The 24,766-nt window shown below is 42.0% G+C and overlaps 1 protein-coding gene across 1 annotated transcript; it reads left to right on the top strand.

The window, feature by feature from the left end:
• Positions 1-661: 661 nt before the first annotated feature.
• Positions 662-23,663, top strand: LOC114878705 (mucin-2; the record flags this gene model as incomplete). The annotated part of the gene is made up of 2 exons (XM_029192808.2): positions 662-995; positions 18,259-23,663. Coding segments are annotated over 2 exons (2,190 nt in total), but the record flags the coding sequence as incomplete, so codon positions are not given.
• Positions 23,664-24,766: the final 1,103 nt, after the last annotated feature.

Below are 24,766 nucleotides of genomic sequence, written 5' to 3'. Positions count from 1 at the left end.
GTCTTATCCGAAGAACCGTCCCGTCTCAGTTCTTCGTCTCCTCTCGTCGTTGCTGTGTTTTTCTCGCGACTACTCGCGAGGCTGTTACGTCGGAGCCACTGTGCCGCCGCGTTACTTGCTTTCCGTTCCTAACCACCAAAACACACCTCAACGATCGATTAATACGTCGAGAGGATATTAGCCCGACCAAGTTTCTTGTTACGTTCTATCGACGCCCGCCAAATCCGTAATAACGTGTGTATATATAGAGAAGGTATACATACCGGAGCATGTGTTTACGTGTTGTGACGTGACCAGTGCGAAGAAATAGAGAAAGAGAGGAGAGAGAGCCGAGTAAGAGAAAGGAGAAATATAAGAGATTCCGGGAGTTTCGAAATCACGCTGCTGCTCCCTTCTCCATAGCTGCAACCACCACCCCGCTTCTTTAATTCTTTCATTCTCGAACGTAAACCGCGAGTGTGTTCCCCGCGCGATTTCGCGATTTCGCGATTTCGCGATTTCACGGAAAAGGAAGTGAATAACTGTGAAGAAGATTAAGGAAAAGGAAAAGTCAAAAGTATCTCGCTTCTTGGTCGTCCGCCTTGGTTAATGAAATTTGTGCGCGACGTGCCTTTCGAAGACTAAAAAGAGAGATTCGCGGTTCGGTGAAGGGTACAGGTGAAACGGAAGTGCCGAAAGTGTGGATACCTTGGACTACGAGCCGCCCCCGGTGCTGCCACCGCGGCGCCCGCCCTGGCCGTCCAACAGCCCGAGCAGCACCGCCTCGAGGTACATCGGGCAGCGCACCGCCACCATCACCACCACGTCTTCGCTGACACCGACGGCGGCTACGACGACTACCACGTCGACGACACCACTGACAACGACGCTAGTACCAGCGCCGTCCGTGTCCCAAGGCTCAACGACCTCCTCGTCTGCGCGAGTGTCGCCGCAGCCGCCACCACCCTTGACGCCGCCCCAGTATCCTGCGCCTCCACGGCCCCCTAGTCGAAACGGTAAGTTCGCAATACATACATCATTATTTCTTTTCAATTGTCCCTTACAATTTATTTCTTATCGGTCAAACGAATACTCTATGTACATAGTTCAACTGTTTCTTACCTTTCGGGGGGATTTTACCAAGCTTTTCGTATCTTACTGCGTGATAAATTTCTCTCAAACATACAGAATCGATCGATATTCGTTGGTTTTTCATTTAAAAATCGTTTTGATATCAGCTACGTCGTCAGATAATGGAATCTTCGTATCGGGTGGTACCATCGAGCGCTTCCTGTGTTTAAAATAACAAGAGGGCTGATTAAATATCGAGTTGTTGCATATCATATGACCGATTTCTAAACATAGAAAGTATGACGTCATTTTATAACATAAAAGTAATAAAATGAACGTAAAGCTTACGTAGTTATTTTCTTAAAACATTAAGCTTTAAAATGATATATCGTAAGTGGTATTTTCCGATACTTTTATGTGATCAAATGGTGAGTTAGATTTTGTACATGTTGCGAAAGAGTTTGAGAAACGCTGCTCTAGTCGTATCGTTCACGTAGCTCGTGTATTTCACTCCCTCCTCTTTTGTTTGGTGAATCTCTGTCATTCAGCATTAATTCAGCTGAGCGGTCGGCGCGCAAAGTTGTTTTTCACGTGGCTGACGATTCAGAAAGGAGCGAGGTCAGACGATTGGCTGGCTGGCTTCGTGCTAACTTCAATCGACGAGATCGGGCGAGCGTGACTCGCCACGGTATTGAGTCACATTACGCTTTCATAGAAGCCACGGCCAGAAGTAGTGAATGAAATTTACTGGTGTAGAAAGTTTGCGAGAAAGTCGTGCCCACATTTCCGTTCGTAACCACCGATACGAATCTACCCAGCTGTTCATTCTTTCACCATTTTAACCCTATCCTTATCGATTTCCTGTTGTTACAATGAGAATCCTGATCCCTTAGTTATACGTTCAATTAAATTTCAAACGAAAACACAAGGTAGCGTTTACGATTTTCTTCAGAATTTCAAATAAACATTTCTCTTATCGTCCTTTTATCTCCGTCCGTGTTGTTTCGCAGACCTACGTTAACTGTACACTTCTTATCGTCTTTTATGATTACCGCGTTTGCCACCGAACATCGCTGCGTAACTTTTGTCTCCGTACAAAATAAGACCGACGCTCGAACGAAATGATTTATCGTCGGATACAGTTTTAATTGAAAACTTTCAGACGGTAATTGAATTAATCCTGTCATTACTTTCCTTTCTCTCTTTCTCCGTTGAACGGAGAATACGCGAACGGCCGCGCGCGATTTCTCACCAACACACGCGCGTCATTCGTTCTTCGAACGCGAGTAGGAATGAATGCCATTCGGTTTGACGTACCTGGCGGAGCTGCCGCGCCTGCGCCCCCGTGTCCGCGTCAACGTGTCCACCTAAGTTTCTTGCGTATACTACACTGGGTGTCCTGGAAATCACTGACAAGGATAACCTCGAATCTATTCCTTATTGATTTCAATCAAATTTAAGCGATTTCAACAGAGTTTAGGAACGTAAGATATGTCTTTACGCGTACGTACCTTGGAACGATGAATCGAGAGCGAGATTACGATCGATGTTTGGAAAGTTTCAATCGTTTACTCGAAAGGCTTAGTCACAGTGTACTAGGATATAAGATCTGACACACGTAACTTTGATATCTGATCGTAGATTAGATATCGTCGAGCAGCTGGTGTAATCTTATTCCGAAATGTGCAGCCGTGAATGAGGACAATCGTGTTGCACGGATTCAATTACAATTTTATGACTGATCGTTCCGATGCAACTCGAGTAATTTTGAAGCCTAACGCACAGAAATGTAGAGAATTTATTTGCAATCTAACGTATAGCGCTAAAATGTTACGTAGGTGGTAGATTTTTAGAGCAACTTGTAGATGTATAGTTTGTGTACGAGTTGTGTGGCAAGATATCGACAGGCTTCGCGAGCATCATGACACCGATACACACGTGTGGCAGTTCTGGCATGAATGGAAGCATGATTTACTTTGCGTAGCGAATGGATAGGTGACTCGACTATCTTTGACTCATCCATGACGAAGATTTATTTATCTATGCTGCGTTTTTACAACTATTATTTTCAAACGTTGCGAAGCAATAAGTAGAATATTTTGTTAAGAAACTATTAAATATTATATTTTCACTTCGAGTCAATTTCACTCAGCGGGTTAAAAATCAAATAACGTTCTCTTCTGCATTTCTTATAATACGTGTGCTGACACTCTGCAAACGCATTTGATGATCTCTGTTGAAAGACTCGGTGGTGTCCTTGAGGTGACAGATGTGTCCGGAATAATGAATGGAAAGAATATAAGCAAAGTCGCGAAAGGAGTGGCAAGGTGTGTTGCATATATCGCGTTCAACTCATCAAGCAGGTATTTAAATAACGCATCCTTCGTCTTTCGACTTACAATTATCATTTGTTCATAGGATGCCAGTGATTAACGCGAAATTTATTCGTCACTCGTAGTTTCTACGCTTCCGTTTTCTTCTCATCGAACGAAGTACATATTCGTGCCATAACGCACGTATTTTCGATGAAAATAAATTCCTTCTGTTTCTTCGAGAATTTCGCAACATTGATACAGTTGCGAAATTCGACATTCGCTGGAATGTTAAGGATATTGTTGCATTTTTTCACGATTCGCGATTGTCACGTAGCAGCCTTTGAAACGGAGTGCCTGATAATTGTTTAAATAATTTTGTTGGATTCTATTAAGAATCTTTCTGGCAAACTACATATCCACCTAGGTGCAAGCCCTTAAGTGTTAAATTAAATCGTATAAATTCGCATCCTTTGCTAAAGTTCCATTCTCTCCCTGTCTGTAACGCTATCTTCGTGTTTGCCAACCCCGTTATCTCTCGTTCCTCGGTTTTTCATCTCCTCTCCTTAACTCTGCCTCTCTCCGTCTCTCTGTTTTCAACCGTGTTTCACTTCTTCGTCATGTCTCATTTCTCTGTCTTGTCTCTGTACGGTTGCTACTCTACCCTCCCAGTTCGTCATCGTTTCATCAACTCGCCTCCTGCTTGCTCGGTTGCTTTTGCACAAGCAGTGAACGCAATCTACGATCATCGTTATGTACTGTCGCGTCATATCCGGTCTGCCCGATCGCCTCTCTACTTCTCCCTGTTCATCCTTCTTAATGCTTTTCTTTTCGTTCTTCCCGTTGCCTCGCTCCTTCTCCTCGCTGATCAATGTTTCTACTTCTAACCACGAATTTTTACTTCTTTTTTTTTTATGTATTAGGAAGTAAATGCTTTATAAGATTAACAATTTAAAAAAATTCTTAACGAGAGGTAATAGATTTATAACTTAAATTGTCGTATCCCGTATTTCCACGGTGACAATCAACGTGTTAATTAATCGTAGGAGAGAGGATAATTTATTGAACCTTGAACCGAATGAAATTGAATCGAAAGCTCTGATCGTCAATTAAAACGCTCACGATCCAGCCTGGTATCTTGGTGTTCCCGCGACTTCCGGTCAATCTTCGGGAGAATTGATCGCGACACACGATATCTTGGTGGCAATAAACTGCATCAAAGTAATTCCCCTCCGTCGTTAGCGACGACTATAATTTTCGATACACGGCTGGGAACTAGATGGAGAATATTAAATTCGAGCAATACGAACGCGATGGGAACGTTAACTGGTTTCAGACGGCCGGATATCGATGCTAAAACGAAACGATCGAAACTTTAGCTTAGAAAATCATTCAGATTTGTATCCTACATAGTCAGCTTCTTGTGATTATCATTTGCCAATGTCTGAGAAAATCCCACAGTGATAATTCTACAATTTTTCTGGCTAGCTAGATTCGTTTCTATGCTGAAAAGCTGACCAATACACTATTTATTTATCGAAGCAATTCATGAAAAATGTTTCCGAGATAAGGGGCAAGATGTTCCCTGGCGATAGAGAAACACATATAGGTCAAACAACTAGGGGGGAAAAAAATGAATATGAGAATCTAGAATAAAGTGTTACGAAATGCTGACCTACGTGCCCGGATTTTCTTGTTTTTTCTTCACACACTACTGGATCGTGATATCAATATCGGATAAAACTAATCCAGTCGACCGATAACGGCGGACAAGTTACACGTATTAATTGCCTAATTAACGACACTTTCCGTATATCATGATGTAACGACAAAAAAGAAACGATGACAGGGAGGAAGGAAAACCGTACAAATACAGAGACACGATGTTTAAATACTCTCGTAAGATTTCTCTTTAGAAATTGATTAATCGTGGCAATATTAATAAGGAAAGGGTGAAATTTTCGCCAAGATTATTATACAATTAACGCGGTGAAAATTTGTGTGTCCGCTGTCCACCTTACCATCCGGTATCTTTCTTTCTCTCGAGCATGCTGGTCTCGCTCGACTGTTCTTCGACTTTCCTCTGGCCGTCCTTGAAGGGAAGGGAACGTTGACCCTGTCGACCGTCCATCTGTCCGTCCGTTCGTATACGTACGGTCGTTCGAACGTGCTTTCATTCAGAATGCGACGCCAGCAAGATCGACGTTGATATATACCGGATGAGGAATGATGCTGCAGAACGTGGAACAACACCGACGCTGTTGAACATTGCCCTTTTTTTTTTCTTTTCCTTTCTTTTCTTTTCTTTCCTTTTCTTTTTGATCCGTCCTGGTGAACGGTGCGCTTAGATGAAGTACTCGAAGACAGTTTCAGCCTGATGCGAATAACGTTTGAGGGAATTCGGGAAACATTAGATAAGGTATCGACTCTTAGGTTTCACTCGAGTACGAAAGGGTTGCAGCGAGAAGAATTTCTTGTGTAGTTGGATAAATGTCGAGGCGCATGTAGGCCGGCAATATGTTTACGCGCGTAAAACAGGGGTTTCCGGCGGTGTGGAGTTCGCGTATACACAATGCTCGGTGTCGAAAATAGTTTTTCAGGGTGCACGAGGGCCGCGTTTCACGACATGTGGCAAAGTGTGGGTCGACCGTGCGTGGGCTTCTGTTTATATACAGGGTGTCCCATTTACGGTGAGCGGCAAGAATTCAACCTATAAAATCATTTTACCCCATGAAATTCAAATACCTCCACAGATTCGAAAAATGATTTTCAATAGAAATGAGATAAAGCGTAAAATGTTTGAAATTCGTAAGCAAGGGTAAGAAAAGCTAATCGAACCGAGTCGAGGCAGCAAAGGTAGAATCAGAATTCCCGGTTGGTCAGTGATTTCACGTAACGCGAATGTGGTAACACCGGCTATAAATTTCCATTTCACGAGTCGTGCAATTACGTTTGAAATCGCTAACGAACTTTTCTCCGAGCCGAGTAGAGGTGTGGACGCGGTTGAAACGCGTCTCGGCACTACGACGACGACGAGTGGGTGGTTGGGCGAAGATCCCGACCATATGGTGTCCACATTCCATTTCTCGTGTGTCGGCGATCGCACTCTCTTTCTCTTATATTCTCTCGACGTACAGAGAACCTCCCGCCTCGCGAACGCGTGTAATTCTGCGTGTTCGTTGAGAAAAAAAGGCCGCTGCTTTGACAGTAACCTCGCTTTTTTCTGCTTATCGTCGATTCTTTGACGAGCCACTGCTACGATTCGATGGAACCGCGCTTTCTAGGAATCTGAGGATCCTTCGAAAACTATTCTTGTATCGTATTATTCTAATTGATCGACTAATCAATGACCCTCTCAGCTAATAGACACCGCTACATTGGCTTCCGTCTAAATGTCTTTCTAAGATAAAACGATATTCACAGTGGCTTCTCTCTAATCACCACTGTTAACCCTAAATGTTCGCTCACGTGATATCATGTGTTAGAGTACCAGTATAAAACACCTGCTGGACGGAGTAATTTTTCAATGGAGATTAGAAACAGTCGTAGTTTAATTACCGTTATAAATCAGAGGCTACCGTTTCTAAACGCGATAGACTCTGAACGAATGATTTTATGGGGCTTTTAATATTTGAAACCGATGACGGGTGTAGGTAAGAGGGCGAGCTGGTGTCACAGGTATCGCTTTCAAAAGGGCAGGTAACGCAAGGTGGCAGAAAAGCAACGAAGGGACCTAGGATCCATTGTCTTCGTTCCCTTCCTTTGTAAGGAGATGACTCGTTTCATGGATTCCTCGAAAATTTCACTCCGAAACTCCGTCCCGTCGTAAACGACCATCGATACCTCTTCAAGGTATCATTGCGTTCCTTGAAGAGGGTCTTGTACCGTGACTCGCTTATGGCAACCCAAAGGTACAGAAAGAACTTTGTTTCATTCATAGACATCGATATTTCTATTGGTCCTTCGAGGATTTTCGAAAGAATGCTTTTTGTAATACGATACTTGGGATTTTGATTTAGGATCTTTCTTAGACATTGCCCACTCCGATGCAAATCCTATTTACCAGAGCAGAGTTTCGACAATTTGGATTTCGTAATTAATCTACTAGTATTTTTATTTATTTTCCGCTCTAAAACTAGGTAGACATTTCGGTGCTGGTTGTCCTAGCGTTAAAAATATGTCAGCATTGAATCGCGCAGAGATACTCTGGTGCATCTTGAATATATACATACATACGTGTAGAAGTGTATGCACGAGTGCATGCATGCACGTTGCGTGGGTGCAGTCTGAAGGATATCCGGTGCTGCTACTTCGTTTCTTTACTTCTTTTTTCTCTCTCTCTGGATAGTTTGCACTCTTTATTGGATCGCTTTATCGTTTGCTAATTATTATCGTGTACCCAGCTAATCTGGAGTATTTAGTATATTGTACAATTACCGATAAGCATTTTTATACCTGTAGAAAATTTGTCAAGTAGAATTTTAAATCCAATAATCTATCGTTCAAGCATTTTAACCGAATGAGAAACGAGCGAGACGAGACGAAATTAAAATTTAATAATCCAACGAAGCTGTCGTCGCGATAGGAATTTATAGCGTGGCTCGATTTATGGCCGATTCGTTATTCGACATTTACGAGCGTATTAAACGTACTATATAACGATTAATTTCTCCGTCACGAAAGAACTTCTTCCCGTTGGCTGGGCTGTGGCTGGTTATTTTGCATACGAAGTCAAAACAGCTTCCGACGAACGCTTCGTTATAATACATACTTGGCTGTTGGGAATGTTGAACAGAGACGGTTTAAACATCTGTCGTAACGTTTTCGCCGCGTGGGGCAAAACGTTCCCTCTCTCGGATATGACAAAAAGCAGCAACATCCTGGAAAACGGCTTCGCAACTATGCTTCTTCGTTTCCTTATTATCGTTGCTGTTTACTGTTATGAAAAACACCGACTCCATTGTGTACGTTTTTACGTAACAGGGCTGAAAACAAAGTAGCAAGCCGTTTCAACACTTGCGGAGCAATTTCTTTTTATCTTTCTATCTTTTTATTATTTCATGCTCGAGAAATTCTAGACTCTTCTTCTTCTATAATTCTTACGTCCGCAGGATATTTTCTAGAGCCTTGACTTTGTCGAGGAGAAGAATTTTCTCTGTAAAGGCACGGTAAGACCAGCTGCTTTGATAGCTCATCGTAGAGAAGCATAGTAGCCCGTAAGCTTGAATCGTGCGATCTTGACACAGCGGGAAGCAGAATTCTCGTTAAAATAACTTCACAGAGACGCTCTAATTTTATCGACGTCGTGGACGGGCGTCGTCGTGACACCATCCGTCCGTTTGAAAGAAAAATATTTTGGATCAACGTCAACTCGTGTCTTCGAAACTTTTACCTCCTTTCATTTGCCCATGCGAAATTTCACTCTGCAACTAGCCTAATCAGAAAGGCGTTCGTTCAATAAATTTTCAAATATTTAACAAAATTATTTGTCATCGAGTAAGATTGTTTTCAATATTCAAGCGTCAACTAGATACCGGTGACACGACACCCAAAGTGTTAATAAAGAAGGCAAAGGTGCGAAGTATCAACACGAGACATTATGATTCTGTCAGTGTGGTCGGTAGTTCAACCGTGGGCTTGGAATTTATTTTATATAGAAAATTTCTTAGCGCACAGATGTTTGCTCGGAGGCGAGCCAAGCCCTCGTCAAAGTTTACTTGGCTGTTCGCTTGCTTCGCTTCACGTTCCTCTGCCCGCTTGTCTTTCTACGCTTCAGTAGCGTATCGCCAATATCTGAGAACCCTGCGAAAAACTGAGCAAATATTCCCCTTTAAAACTCGGTAATTCGTTAATGATTTTTCTTCATCTTGTGATAAGAGCTAATGGAAAATGTCTAGGGTTGCATCAATCTTTTTTTTCCATTGCGTTATATGAAAATCGTTAGCGTGGTTCGAAAGCAACGGTAGATTTTCGCGATGAACGATAAGCTCGCAATACAGCGTGCCGTTTCGAACGATATCGCTACCGATGCGACACACTCGCGATACACTAAGGAAATATTACACTTGGAACGCGATACCATTTTATCTGCATTATTTAGTTTTCGTGTGGCACTGCAAGGACCGCGACCCGGAAACACGCTGTTACGCAACCAGGATTTGCGTTGACACACGATCGGCAAGTCTGCACCGTTGACACGTGAAAAAGATAGCGCACGAATGTTGACAGACTTTAGTCATTCTTCGATTACATACTCTATATAAAATTCAATTTACTTTTTCGAACGAATCGTCTACAACGATATGGAGCATTGATTTAGTATTCAACTGCTTAAGAGTGTCAAGGAAAAAGCTGGTGTAACTGTACACCGCGACATTTCCGAAAGATTACCATAAACGAAATATCGTAGACGGAGTGAAAGCATCGGTGTTGATAAGCGATTGTTACGCTACTGGCGTCTGTCGTGCGGATGTGTGCCGGTGGTGAGGGCAGGAGAGCGGGAGCGCGAGCGAGAAAGATGCGATCCCTCGGACGGGTGGGGGTCGAGTGAACGAACCGGAGCGAGACGGAGGTGCGCGCGCAGCCACGATAGACGGAGACCGCGAAGGAACGGGTGGAAAGTAGACGGGCAACGGGAAGACAGAGAGGAGATGAATGAACGTACGTACGCGGCAGAGAGAGAGAAAGACGCGACGACTCGAAGCTGTTCGCTTCGATAAGATAAAGCGAGACAGACGTTCGAATGAATGAACGGTGCACGACGAGGACAGAATTAATGAGCGGGATAAATATAGAAGCGTGTAACGCGACAGAACGAGACAGTTTATCGGTTCTTCTCGCTCGCTTTTCTATCCGCGCCCTCTCTATACTCGCCTCTCTCACTCGCTTCGTTGCTCGACTTGCTCCGACTGTCCCTATGCGCTCTGCCAGCGTGATCGAAACTCACGATCAGGACTCTACGTAGATAGATAGAAATGAAACGAAAGGATCCTTCTCGTACTACGCTGGAACTGGTATTGAATCGACGTTGTAACGGAAACAGGTTGGACCAACATATCGCTGCTATAATAGTACGTTCGGAACTCGATCAGTTATCGATACGAGGATTATTGATTAATAGAGTTTCAAACGCGGTCTGCGCTGATCTTATAATAATTATCATTTCCTTGGAATTAGAATTCAATCGGACGTATTCATCTGTAAGTTAGTTTTACATAACAGTATCTGAAACTTTTCTTTCTCAGCCTTCCTCGGCAGTATATCCTGTTAGTTGTCGGCATCTTGTAAGTCGTTCGACTTTCACAGGTTTTCTTTCCGTACTAGAAATTAAAAGGCGGAACAGTGAAATGAACTATGAGTCGGTTCAAGATGCGTTACTCGATGATAAAAGTACTGTTAGCTAACGTTTTTATAAAGGTTTACGTGAAATTTGAGAAATTTTATTCGACCCGTGCAAACAGGCCGACCTGAAATTGACAGGAACGGAACATCTGTCACGATTTATTGGATGTGGTCGATTAATATTTATGAGAGGTACGTTTGAAATAATAGAACGGATACAGTATACGCGTAGATGGAAGGTGGGGTGGGCAGGTACGCGGTCAGGTGATTAAATAAACCCGATGAAAGATGCAACCCGCTTACTTAATAAGCCTTTCAGTATTTCATACGGTTCCAGAATGGTATCGGTATTAAAATATGTGTAACGGTAACTGTTTCGCTCTTTTATTTTTAGATCGTTGCATATTAACGCGTTGAATACCGCGTGAGAGTTAAGATTTATGATAAGTGCTTAAAAACAGGTCGAGAAATGAAATTCTAATACATTGAGCTTCGAACAGATATACTTTTATGCCATCGAATCGTGTCAAACGAATATTGATATAACGATCTAACGCTTTCGCTCATTGGGTCGCTACGACCCGAAGAGATACGAATGGGAGTCGTAAGTAAAGAGAAGGGTAGGGTTAAATTCGATCGATAAGCAGTCTCTCAACGGCACGTCGAACCTCCGAACGTCGGGCAAAAAAAAATTTCCCACAGTGTGTGAAAGGGGGCGTGCGTATGAGAGCACGTTTGACACGGGACGATGAAGGAAGAAAAGAAAGAAAAAAGAAGAAGAAAAAAAAAGAAAACACCGCGGCAAGCATTGCCACCTCCATCGAAGGCGACCGACGACCGTCACTGTCGCCGCGCCGACGCTGTCGGTGGTATACACGGTGACGACATAGGTAATGTTTTCATTCAATCTAAAGCTTCAATGATAGCTTCCGCCCATTCATAAAAAGCTTCGTGTTGCGAACGAGTCGTTGGCCACGATATCGCCAGATGGCATACCGTGCACGGAACTCGACCGGTCCTCCTCTTTCCTCCTCTGGCTCTTCCTGCTCTCCCTCTCTCTTTCCCGCTCGTTTCTGTCTACTTTTTCACCTCCGTCCCCTCATCCGACTGTCGCCATTCATGGCTTCCTTCCCACCTTCTCTCTTCCTGCTTTCCCTCCCTCCCCAGCACGTTTCGTCCTGGCTTCTTCCCTTGCTCCGCCGCAACCCTCCACCTTCCATCCGGCGTCTCTCCCAACTCGGTATACCCCCTCTCCCAACTCTTACCGCGACCCGCTTACGCCTCGACCAATAGCGGCGCCGTTTCCCCCTCCCCATGCCCCGCCGCTACACAGGCTCGACTAGTTCTCGGGGAACTCATTGTCAGTCGTTCGCCAGCAGCTGCCGCGTTCGCTTCGCCTCTTGACGTTTCGTTCGTATCCTGTCGTCGGTGTTTGCTCGAGATTCATTCATCCCGATCTCGCGTGTCGTTGAACGCTATAATTTGAAATATCGAACACGTTGTTACGAATGACAGCATCTTGGAAAGAAATTAAAATTCTATTATTATTGATTGCTAAGGTTTTGGTGTAACCAGCATTACAAATTTGTAAATGAACTTTTATTGTGAATGTACGGTAGTACGACCACGTTGATAAAGTGTCGAAGAGTTTTATTGGAAGAATTAGAAGGATATTAGAAAAACAGATTAGTGTTTCCGTTTAGTGGCAAGACTTCCGACGGAAACATACGGCACACGATGCGAGTGACACGTCCCACGGCCGGAAGCTAGTGTTCGGAATTGGTCGAACCGCGTGACGCGTGTCGCTGTGCGAAGAACGGAAGTCAGGCAAAAGCTCGTGTCGTGGAAATTATTAGCGGACGGGAAATGAGAGCGGGACGAAGTCGAGACAGATGAGAGAGAAGGGCGACGAGAGCAACAGCTGCCTGCCGCCCGCTGGAATCCGAGGACGTTCCTAGATCCGTTCAGTTTGTTCGCTTCGAATGGACTCTCCGTTCCGAAGTTGTCGTGTTTAGTGCGCGTGCGTGACGTGGAATAGTAGACACGCCTCCGAGAAGGATCCTGTCGGCCCCGGCGTGGGCGAGCCCACGTTCTTTTCTGGATTTTCGCTAGTCCCATGAATTTTCAGTAAGTTTCGACACCGATTTCATTCACTCGACCCCTCTCGGAGCAACCGACCCCTTCCAAACGAAATTCTACTAAACTTGACATTTTGATTAACGCCTCTATCTTACAGTCTTACGCCCCTTTTTCTATTTCAAATAAAATTACAGATAAATATAAATAACGTAAAAAGAAATTCAACCACGTTCAATTTGCTTCTGAGAGACATTATTTCAAGTCAAGTGGTTAACTGACCGGATTTCCTTCCCATATTTCTTCGGTGAGAGTGGTGCAGGGGAGGACTGATTGCGTTGTAAAAAAAGTATTATAAATTTGTATACGTAGAACATTCATATCTTTTTCATACAGAATCTTGTGTTTGGTACGTGATGTCATTCAAACCGCAGCCAGCAGATAAGTTTATTGAACGGAAATATGCGTGCGGTGAGGAAGTACGTCCGGTCTTATCGCGACCATTTCCGCCGCGATTCAAAGCGTATCTGTACCGGAATATAACATAAAAATTACTTTTTTTTTTTTTTTGAAGATGACTTGTGTGAACCTTATTTGGAACATCCTGTCGAACGTATCTATGGTTTTTAATTAGGATTGTAAATTACTACTTGAAATAATAGTACTATTACCGTTTTATTTCAATTAATTGAAAATACCCACTATTCGATATCATTCATAATTTACAAAACCTCCTGTCAATCATTACACTGTAAAAGCACAGACATAGTATGTTTAATGTTGGATGTATCATCGTCATTAAGGTAATCATCGCTTATAATATTGGCGGGAAGCGATGATCGTGTCACAATTACGCGAGTGGTAATCTCCTTGGAAGGCTGTTCATTTCATCTACCTACCGCGTGATTCACAATTGATTCGTGACTTATCTTATCGTTACCTGGAAGACAGGCTTATTCACTGAATGACCTACACGTTGCACGAATACCTCTTCCACCGTGACGAACGAATTCTTCGCGTGTACAATCAACTTCCCTTTCGCCTGTCTGTCGTTTTCAATGTGCGAGGCGTGGCTAGCTGAATAACCAGATATTGATACTTGATATTAACCCTTTTATTAAATAATTTTCTGAATATTTAGTTGTCAAAAGGGTTAATATTTTACACGTCAAGGTCACTTATTTCGATGATTCATTGGTGACACTTTGGAAGCGACAACTGTAGTAAAATTTTCGATTTCCAGAAACCCATTAGCGGGTGGTTTATCTATCGGTTAACAACTGTCTAGCGATGGAAAGTGGAGAAGTATCTTGTCTGGTCGAGGGACAGAGAGAAAGATATTTGGCTGTACAAGCTCACAAAACGTTTTCTCTTATCTACACTCGACCGTATACAACGACTAAAAGCTCTGACCTATGGCAGTCGGGTCCGCGATAGCCCGCGCATTCCTCCACGAGTGCACCCTCTGAATGGGCCGCCTGTTTCTTCACGAACACGATCGCGTAGTGGACCGAGCTGGTTCGTGCGTTTGCACGCGTATCTGCCTCGCTTCACACGTGTTCCAACTCTTCGAACTCATAAAAGTTTCAGTTTCCTTGGTCCATTAAAAGTGTCGCGCGACACGGAACAATACAGTAGCGGAATGTTGGAAATGCATCCCCGTCACTGGCATCGTTGACATTTGCGAGCAACACGAGGAATACGGACGAGTTTAGATCCGTGTAAGCTATGTGAACCTGGCACCCGACTTTTAAAAAATTAACTTTTTTTTTCATAAAACGGTAGTATATCGTTTGTAGTTGATTGTAGTAAAAATATTTTCGTTTGTAGTTGAATCAATTAATAAATAAACAAAATTGAAAAATTGACCAGCACCCGACATTGAGATATTTCAAATCGGTTTTTTGCATATGATAGAGAATCGTTTGTAGTTGATTGTAGTGAAAAAAGTTTCGTTTGTAGTTGAATAGTTTAAAAGTTATGAGCAATTGTTTATCCGCACAAGAGGTAACTTCGTAAATTTTCAAGATTTTTGAAATCGGTCTTTTCCATGTGATTCAGAGTCGTGTGTAGTTGTTTGTAGTGAAAAAAGTTTCGTTTGTAGTTGAATAGTTTAAAAGTTACAGCCGATTGTTTATACTCCGAAGAGGTAACTTTCTCAATTTTTAATATTTTTCAAATCTTCCTTTTCCATCTGATAGGGAATCGTTTGTAGTTGTTTGTAGTGAAAAAAGTTTCGTTTGTAGTTGAATAGTTTAAAAGTTATAGGTCATTGTTTATACCCATCAGCCAACTTCGTCAGTTTTTAATATTTTTCAAATCTTTCTTTTCCATCTGATAGTGAATCGTTTGTAGTTGATTGTAGTGAAAAAAGTTTCGTTTGTAGTTGAATAGTTTAAAAGTTATAGGTGATTGTTTATACCCATCAGCCAACTTCGTCAATTTTTAATATTTTTCAAATCTTCCTTTTCCATCTGATAGGGAATCGTTCGTAGTTGTTTGTAGTGAAAAAAGTTTCGTTTGTAGTTGAATAGTTTAAAAGTTATACATGATTGTTTATACCCATCAGCCAACTTCGTCAATTTTTAATATTTTTCAAATCTTCCTTTTCCATCTGATAGGGAATCGTTTGTAGTTGTTTGTAGTGAAAAAAGTTTCGTTTGTAGTTGAATAGTTTAAAAGTTATAGGTCATTGTTGATACCCATCAGCCAACCCTGTTAATTTTTAATATTTTTCAAATCCGTTTTTTCCATGTGATAGGGAATCGTTCGTAGTTGTTTGTAGTGAAAAGAGTTTCGTTTGTAGTTGAATAGTTTAAAAGTTACAGCCGATTGTTTATACTCCGAAGAGGTAACTTTCTCAATTTTTAATATTTTTCAAATCTTCCTTTTCCATCTGATAGGCAATCGTTTGTAGTTGTTTGTAGTGAAAAAAGTTTCGTTTGTAGTTGAATTGTTTAAAAGTTATACATGATTGTTTATACCCGTCAGCCAACTTCGTCAATTTTTAATATTTTTCTTAGCATATATCTTAGTAAATTAATTTTTGTAGCTTCTCGAGAATCCTTAAGTTATTTGGTCCAGTTTTAAGGGAGGTATTGTGTTTTAAAAGGTGGACGAATACTTTGGCAGTGCACTGTACATAAATAATCCACATTTTATTTCAACCCTGCATCTTATCAAACTTAAACAAAAAATAAAAATATTAAAAACAATATTATTCACATTGTTCTCTTTTATCAATTAACCAATAATAACAATAAACCACCTTACGATATCCGACCAATTCCGTTCATTCCTCTAAAAAGTGTGAAATGAAATAATTTCTATCAACAAACTACAACAAACTTCGAGATGCACTAAAAAGTATAAAATAACTTCTATTTCGTTTCCACAATTACGTGACAACTACTAATAAAATCTCCTTCTACATTAACAAAATGCACTAAAAAGTACAAAATAAAACAAAATATAAAATAATTATTAATTACCAAGTTCGCCATACCGCGATCAAATCGTTATTGGCAGCATCATTTATTCGACTATGTTTAATTTTGCACCGCCTCCGAAAAGATTGAAATGTATTTAGTATACTATTTAACGATTAAATAGCTTTTATTATTAACAGTTATGGTATGTTGGTATAAATGTAATAGAAATTATTACAATAAGAAAATAGAAAGTATTTCATATTATTCAGTGCATTTAGAACTAGGTTGTATTTTCGTTACAAATTATTTTATGTCAGTTTATATATTATTCCAGTACCCACACCTATGGGGTACCCACCAAACTTTTTTCACTACAAACAACTACGAACGATTCCCTATCACATGGAAAAAACGGATTTGAAAAATATTAAAAATTAACAGGGTTGGCTGATGGGTATAAACAATGACCTATAACTTTTAAACTATTCAACTACAAACGAAACTTTTTTCACTACAAACAACTACAAACGATTGCCTATCAGATGGAAAAGGAAGATTTGAAAAATATTAAAAATTGAGAAAGTTACCTCTTCGGAGTATAAACAATCGGCTGTAACTTTTAAACTATTCAACTACAAACGAAACTCTTTTCACTACAAACAACTACGAACGATTCCCTATCACATGGAAAAGGAAGATTTGAAAAATATTAAAAATTGACGAAGTTGGCTGATGGGTATAAACAATCACCTATAACTTTTAAACTATTCAACTACAAACGAAACTTTTTTCACTACAAACAACTACAAACGATTGCCTATCAGATGGAAAAGGAAGATTTGAAAAATATTAAAAATTGAGAAAGTTACCTCTTCGGAGTATAAACAATCGGCTGTAACTTTTAAACTATTCAACTACAAACGAAACTCTTTTCACTACAAACAACTACAGATGACTCTGAATCACATGGAAAAGCCCGATTTCAAAAATCTTGAAAATTCACGAAGTTACCTCTTGTGCGGATAAACAATTGCTCATAACTTTTAAACTATTCAACTACAAACGAAACTTTTTTCACTACAATCAACTACAAACGATTCTCTATCATATGCAAGAAACCGATTTGAAATATCTCAATGTCGGGGGCTGGTCAATTTTTCAATTTTGTTTATTTATTAATTGATTCAACTACAAACGAAAATATTTTTACTACAATCAACTACAAACGATATACTACCGTTTTATGAAAAAAAAAGTTAATTTTTTGAAAGTCGGGTGCCAGGTTCACATAGCCATCCGTGTAAACGTTTCCTAAACAGGAGGATCGTACATAGAACGGCGTATAAGAAAATTAATGCATACAGTTTTGTAAGCGTCAAAGCGTACGAAAGCGTCGTCGTACCTACACAGCGGATGCGTGTAGGACGCGAGCGAACGCCGTCGTTCTTTCCAGTTCTGTAGGCTCCTCGAGAGTGGGTCGAGAGGCACGTTGAACGGATTACGAGGCAGATTTAATGTCATCGGGTTTCTGTGCATTCGCTTGCTTTCCAATTATTCCACCATTCTCCGTGCAACGTAGGAAATTGCGATTCCATTTCGTTCAGTGTATTCCTTATTAAGCGACGGACAGATTTCTCGGGGGGTATCCTTAAAATTTTGGAGATTCAAGTTTCCAAATGTCAGCGCGGAAAGAAAATGCGTGACCTATAGCATCTTTCGCGATGGACAAGATCGGTCTTGGTCGAAGGAAACGCACGCTCGATTCCTCCAGAACTGTGGGCGCTTCGAGTGGGCCGGTGTGACCACTGAATCAAGAACCCCGGTGCACACAGGCCACAGAACGCGCCCACTCGTACCACATTCGCCCACGTACGACACAGGCCAAACCTACCTCGAAGCCACGTAGGTAGGTGCCTCGTAACACGGTATCCTTCTTCGTGCCTGCCCTGCTCTGATTCAAATATTGCTTTCAAACTTTCATCATTTCCCGTAGAAAAAATCTCAGACAGAGAAGAATAAATTGGTAACAGATTTGTGTATCGTTTCAGGTGGGGATGAAGCGCGTGTCGCGAGGGCGAGAGGAAGCGGACGCGGAGCATTACCGAGCATCATCCTCGCTAATGGAACGCCCTTGCCGAGAGTGCCACCACCTCGCGCGGGCTGGGCAGTGCGGATCAACGAGACGACACATACTACCCCAACTCAATCAACTCATCTTCATCAACAACAGCAACAGCAGCAGCAGCAGCAGCAGCACTTTCGCAACAACCATATATCGAGTCCAGGCACACCGAGAGCCATCGAACAATGGGCTAGCGAGCGGGCAGCGTCGTCGGCTTTGTCGGTTCGTGGTTGCACATCACCATCTTCACCAGAAGTACCAAGGAGACCTGGAACAGGATCAAGAAGAGTGGTCGCGTCGTCGAATCGTGTCAGAGCAGGAGCAGGAGCAGGATCGGCTGGTAGCGGCGACGAAGAAAGTAGAGGAGGAAGCACAAGTATCGCCGGTGGTGTCAATTTCGCGAGTGATTGGCAGGAGGAGGAAGAGCTGGAGGCGAAGAAGAAGGAGGAGCAGCGGAAGCGTAGCGCGGATTCAGTGGCGCGTTGCCAAGCCGAGCAACTTGAACTGAGAGGTCGGCCGATGTCGCAGAACAATGCGATATCGCCGCTATCGCGGCCACCCTCCTCGCAGCAGAGTGCGAACGGCCACGACGCCACCACCGACGCCGTCCTCGACGGCAGCAACACCGACGACGGAGAGGCGTATTCGGTTCAGCAGGGCCGCGTGCACGATCACAGCCGGCCGTTTCCGCCGCCGCGATTGCCAACCGTGCACACCACCGCTACCACCCTGGCGACCGCCTCGCCGCTTCCGTCGAACCAGAGTCCAAGAACGCTGCGAACCGCGCCTCTCAGTCCTCTGTCCAACACTTTTAGAAGCAGACCGCGAAACACGGATGCGTCCAACGAGACGAACACCAGGGGGCTGTTGTCCACCGACAGGAGTCCGCCAAGGAGTCCTATCGGTGAGGTGAGTCTGACCGTGCCACGGCCGGACGGCGAGAGGACCATCAACGAGTACGTCGAGGCGCCGTTCAAGCACTGCGCTAATCATCAGGAACGACGTTACGACGAGGACAAACGGGGCGTCGCCGATTGCCCGAAGATCGACAGGAGACACCACCGACAGAAAGGTGCCGCAGACGCGTCCGTCGCGGCGACGCATCGGCTGCACGCGACCCGGGCCCAAGCGTTCCGCGCGTTAAACGCGAACGCGACCAACGCGGCCGCCTCGGCCGGCTCCGTGAACACAGCGACGACGAACCCCGTGACGAAACAGCCCGTCTCGTTCACTAAGGAACCCGCGAACAGCCTCGCCTCCAGGACTTACGACCCGGCCGGTCTCTCGATAATGTGCAATTTCTGCGGCCGTTGCCGCTGCGAATCCTGCCGGGAACCACCGCCGTTGCCCAGCAAATGGTTGTGCGACAACAAGTGCTTCTGCTCCGCGGACACTATCCTCGATTACGCTTCCTGTCTGTGCTGTGTGAAAGGACTGTTCTATCACTGCATGGACGGGAGCAGCGCGAGCGGGATCGACGGCGAAGGGGTGGGTAGTTGCGCTGATGAGCCCTGCTCTTGCACCGGCAACAAAAGGGCGTCCAGGTGGGCCTGTCTCAGCGCCCTCACGCTCGTCATGCCCTGTCTGTTGTGCTATTGGCCGTTCAAGGGCTGCGTAGCGTTGTGCGAGCTCTGTTACGCTCGACACGCCGCCCAGGGGTGCAGGTGCAACCCTAACACGCTCGGGAACGCCGGCAATAGGCATCATCCGATCACCAACGACATCAGCGACTCGAGGGACCCCGAGAAGAGGTTACTCGATCCGGTTACCCCGGAACTCTAACCGACCAATCTTACAATTACAGACTTGTTGTACAGTTGTCGTGCTGTTGTTGTCGTCGTCGTCGTCGTCGTCGTTGTTGTCATTGTCGTTGTCGTTGCTTCGTCGAAACGGTTTTTTCCAAGGCGATTCGATTGGACATTGAAAAATAAGTCGTGCACACAGGGGACAGGGGCCGCAAGCTGGACTCTAATAGGGGTTATCGAACAACACAGGGAGCAAAGCGAATCGCATTAAGTACAAGAGTTGCATTTAAGTCGAGAAAACGATGTCGAAGTTCTGGACGAGTTTGTACGTCTGATGTCGCGAGTGTTTTATTTATTATTCTTCCATAACGAGCGAGCGAGAGAGAGAGAGAGAGAGAGAGAGAAAGAGAGTGAGAATGAGGCGGCGGGAACACGCGAGGAAAGAATCGATGGAGGAAATTATACGCGTATTAAGAAACAGAGACATACCACTTACGTATAGACGATAGCTCTGTACACGATAAATACGTATAAATAGTACGCGCACACACAGGTAGCAAATGGGAAGAAACTCGAGAACGAGAATGAACGAAAAGTATGCTTGTGTGAAAGAGAGAGAAAATGATTTCTAGATGAAAACCACTAAAGTATATTAAAACGCGATCCAGGTACACGCACCTGTACACGAAGTTAGCGAAATCAGCCGCGCGTGTGGGAATACGCGTGTACACGTACGTGTGCATAGCTATATATAGATATATATGTATATTGTATATTACATTTGTATAAAGAGCAAACAATTTTTTTTTTTTCTACGGTTAATTTATTCGTTGGCTGAATCGGCCAAGTAAGATAGAAAGATATTCACATATTAGGGAGGCACGCGAACGCTAAATGTACACGAGATGTTTGAACTCGGATGTAGTAGGCGTGCTGGTGTGTATGTACGACGCGACGCGATGCGGGGATCGTGAACAGAGTCTTTGGAAAATCGTGTGTTTCCTGTCGCTTTACCGCTTGAATCATCGAGAATGGATGATAACGACAGAGAAACGCACACGTATAGACAGACGGGATGTAGAAGAAGGAAAGGGAAAGATGTGTGTACGTGTGTACGCGTGTGGATGGTTCTGAAAAGAAGCATTGTTCGCGTTTTCCTTCGCTCGGTACACGATATATACGCTTTTATACTCGTTAACACTGGAGTCGTATCGAGCTGTATGACACGAGATCGAGATAGTGCACGGTGTATGAGAGCGAGAACGTATGTAAGAATGAACACTTTCGTACGTATGTGTTTGTGTTTCTGCATGTGTGTAGACGGCGAGAATGCGGGCAGATGGAAAAAGGACAATTGCGTGGGGGGGTTGGGGGGGGAGCATATGTGGCGAAGAGATCGGGGCACGCGTGAAATCTGCTCCGTTCTACTTGTACGTACACGCGTTCGAGCGTCCTTTCCATTTTGTTAATTCTTTTCTTTTTCCAGTATTATCTAGTCGTGCAAGTTTTATTAAATAACGTTTCGTAGGATCGGGCCAAATGGATGTGCGTTTTTGTTAGATCGTTTCAAGTGAATGGAAGGAAACGCGTTTCACAGAACCGAGCCTCTTCGATCAACGAGCCGATTATCTTCGATATTCGAGCCTCTTCGATCAACGTAAGTTTCATTATCCTGTTCAGTCAATTTTTCGAGTATTTTTACAAAGAAATTAATTATTTATCCAGTTTTATTAATCACAACGAATACCACGGTTAAAGATTTAAGACTTTGAAGACTGCTTTTTGAAACTTTTGATAAATCTACTTTTAAAACTTGATAAATAATTTCGGAATATTTCTTTTTCTGGCTCCATCCTGAATCGATATCTATCGCGAAAAGTATGAGAAAAATGATTTTTCTTCCGATTGCTCGCTCGGCTTCGTTCCTCGCGAAGGAAAGCAGCGAGAAGAACAGAGAAGAATTAAATGCATTCTCTGCTAAGAAAAAAATAAAAATGTAAATTTATCGAATCTCTGAACATCCATCTTTTTATATCATGAAATCGATCAATACTTTATTTTATAAATACACGTAAAACTACCTTTTGTATCTTTTATACTTTTCACAAAATTTCTTCACGGTGATTGAAGAATCGAAGGCTGTTCATTGAGATTCGTCAAATTTCATAACAAAATCATCAACAAAATGTTAATCAAGGCTTCGATCGACGTTCTGTGCATACCTATTCGCGTATACGTATGTGTATGTATGTTACAAACGTGAGTTTTTTGTGTGTGCGCGCACGCGTGTCTCGCCAAGCGAAAGAAAGTAACTTCTTTTTTAATTAATATTAACTCTATATGCTCTGTATATGTCTTGTAAATATATACATACATATATATATATATATATAAATATTATATATACACACATACGTATATATATATATTTATGCATTTTTTTGTTTAACATATTCGAAGCAAGTAGTTCGAGGAACAGTCAAAATTGTCTACGATTATAATTCGAACCTCCGATTAATTTAGGGATTGTTGATCTTTGCAATCGCGTTTATTATAAAAAAGAAATATACAGAGATCGTTTGATAGATTTCACTTCAATTTCAATTTTTGTTTTCTCTTTTTCCGAATTTTTTCTTTTATAGGACTTCATCCTATTAAGATATTTTTTTTTCTTTTTTCAACGTTGCAGAACTAAAGATAAATATAGCAAAGGCTGCATATGTTTATAGGATATATTGACAGGTTAATCTTGAAAGGGTTAAATTTTCACTTGGATTTCAAATAGAATTTTGAAAGATTGAAAATTATCAGAAGAAAGTTATTAGTCGTCAGTTTTTTCTTCTTTGTTTTCAAACGAATCTAGTATTTCCCTCTCCCTAGTATCCAAACGAGAAATAAATAAAAATCCCATTGAATTTCCACAAAAATCATGAAGCAAACGAATACTGTATTCTTACATGCAACATTCTGTTGTTCGTGAGACGAACGGAAAGCAAACTGTCGCGTGATTGGACCAATATTTCATCGAAAAAGAGAAAACAAAAAGAAATTCATTCAAATTCTCAACATTTTCACAATGGAATCATTGATCCAACGTGTGTTTCTCTGTTTCAATTTTTTTTTAAAACACGTAATTGCAAAGTGTTAACAATCAACGTAACTACGATATATATATATGTATACATATATATTTCGTGTACACGGACGTACAGTACTAAAAACGCAGAATAAAAATTTTTTGATGTAAAAATAAAATAAAAATGAAGAAACATACCAATTCGGTGTATTAACCCCCCTGATGGACGATCGATACAAATTCGCCTCAAACTGAATAATCATTCTATCTTTGATATAATAATAATAATAATAATATTAATAATAATAATAATATATTTGGTGATGTGGAGAAGGTCGAAGAATAAGATGATGATGATGATAATGATGAAGAGAATTGAAATTCCATTACTTCCGGTTGATGCGAATTCGTTACGTCCATAGGAATGCGTTGACGCACATGTTGTTATCTAATTGTTAGTAGATTCAGGTTTATACCGACAATTGTTAATAAAGTTAGTAAGCAAATATATATTTTTTATCTTATTTTTTTTTATATATATATATATATATATATATATTGACCCTCTTGTTAGTTAGTCAGCGATATTTTTTTCTCATTTCATAAAAATAAAATTTGCTACTCTACTTGACACTATTTAATTTTTGATAAATATTTCTACTTCAGATTTTCATTCCTCTGCGATCATCTATTTTAAAAAATTATCTCTTTGATAAATACCAGTATGACCTACATGGCACTAAGTTCTATAGAATGACAAAAAATGAAAAAGGAAAAGAAAAATATCCATCATTCGTTTCACTTGCTCTTGACCGATTCGTGACAGTTCGAGTTAATCAAGAATAAAAGGAAGAAGAAGAAGATAATACCGACGATGGTTACCATGGGAGCAGGGGAGTTGAAGAGCCGAAAATAAGAAGAGAGCAAAGTGGTAGGCTGGCTGGTCCAGTATTGTCACGTGACCGGAAGCGGCCTCTTCCCCACCCTACAACTCCACCTTCGATGTCGAGACCTGTACACGATCTCCCTTTCCCTCTTTCTCCCCGCAGCTTCATCCGGTTAGCGATGGCCATTCAATTCCCTTTGTGGTGAGTTTTCAACCGATTCAATGTTATACAGACAGTTTTTAATCCTCCTTTTCTTTCTCCAATCATCAATGGCTTCGATTCAATGCTTGTATCATTAACACTATTATAAAGATGATTAATAGCCTGCTACTGGCAACCGTGTATCCCTTTTTATACTTGTTTTTCTATCCTTTTAGTGTCTTATAACATACACAGTTTGTCCAAAAAGTTACCAAAACAGTTTTCTTAGGTTTCTACTTTTTCTAGAGCCCCCCAAGAATTTTTGAAAGCGGAGTTTATATTGAAAATTGAATGAATAAATAATTAAATTAATCCGGAATATTTTTAGGCGATACCTATGAAGGATACGGGAAGAAATTCGAGATTCTATCGTTTGTTTGAACTTATTTCAAAATCAGTCTCTAATTCATCACTACCTCCGGTTACTTATCCCTTCCGCTTGGTTCGAACGAACGCATCAACGAGGGAAGATTGGTCAGCCTTGCTTTTGCCTTGCCTTTGCCTTTGCCTTTGCCTTTGCCTTTG

Source organism: Osmia bicornis, chromosome 2 (assembly GCF_907164935.1).
Source record: "Osmia bicornis bicornis chromosome 2, iOsmBic2.1, whole genome shotgun sequence".
Taxonomy (NCBI): domain Eukaryota; kingdom Metazoa; phylum Arthropoda; class Insecta; order Hymenoptera; family Megachilidae; genus Osmia; species Osmia bicornis.
This window is presented reverse-complemented; position numbering and strand designations above follow the sequence as displayed.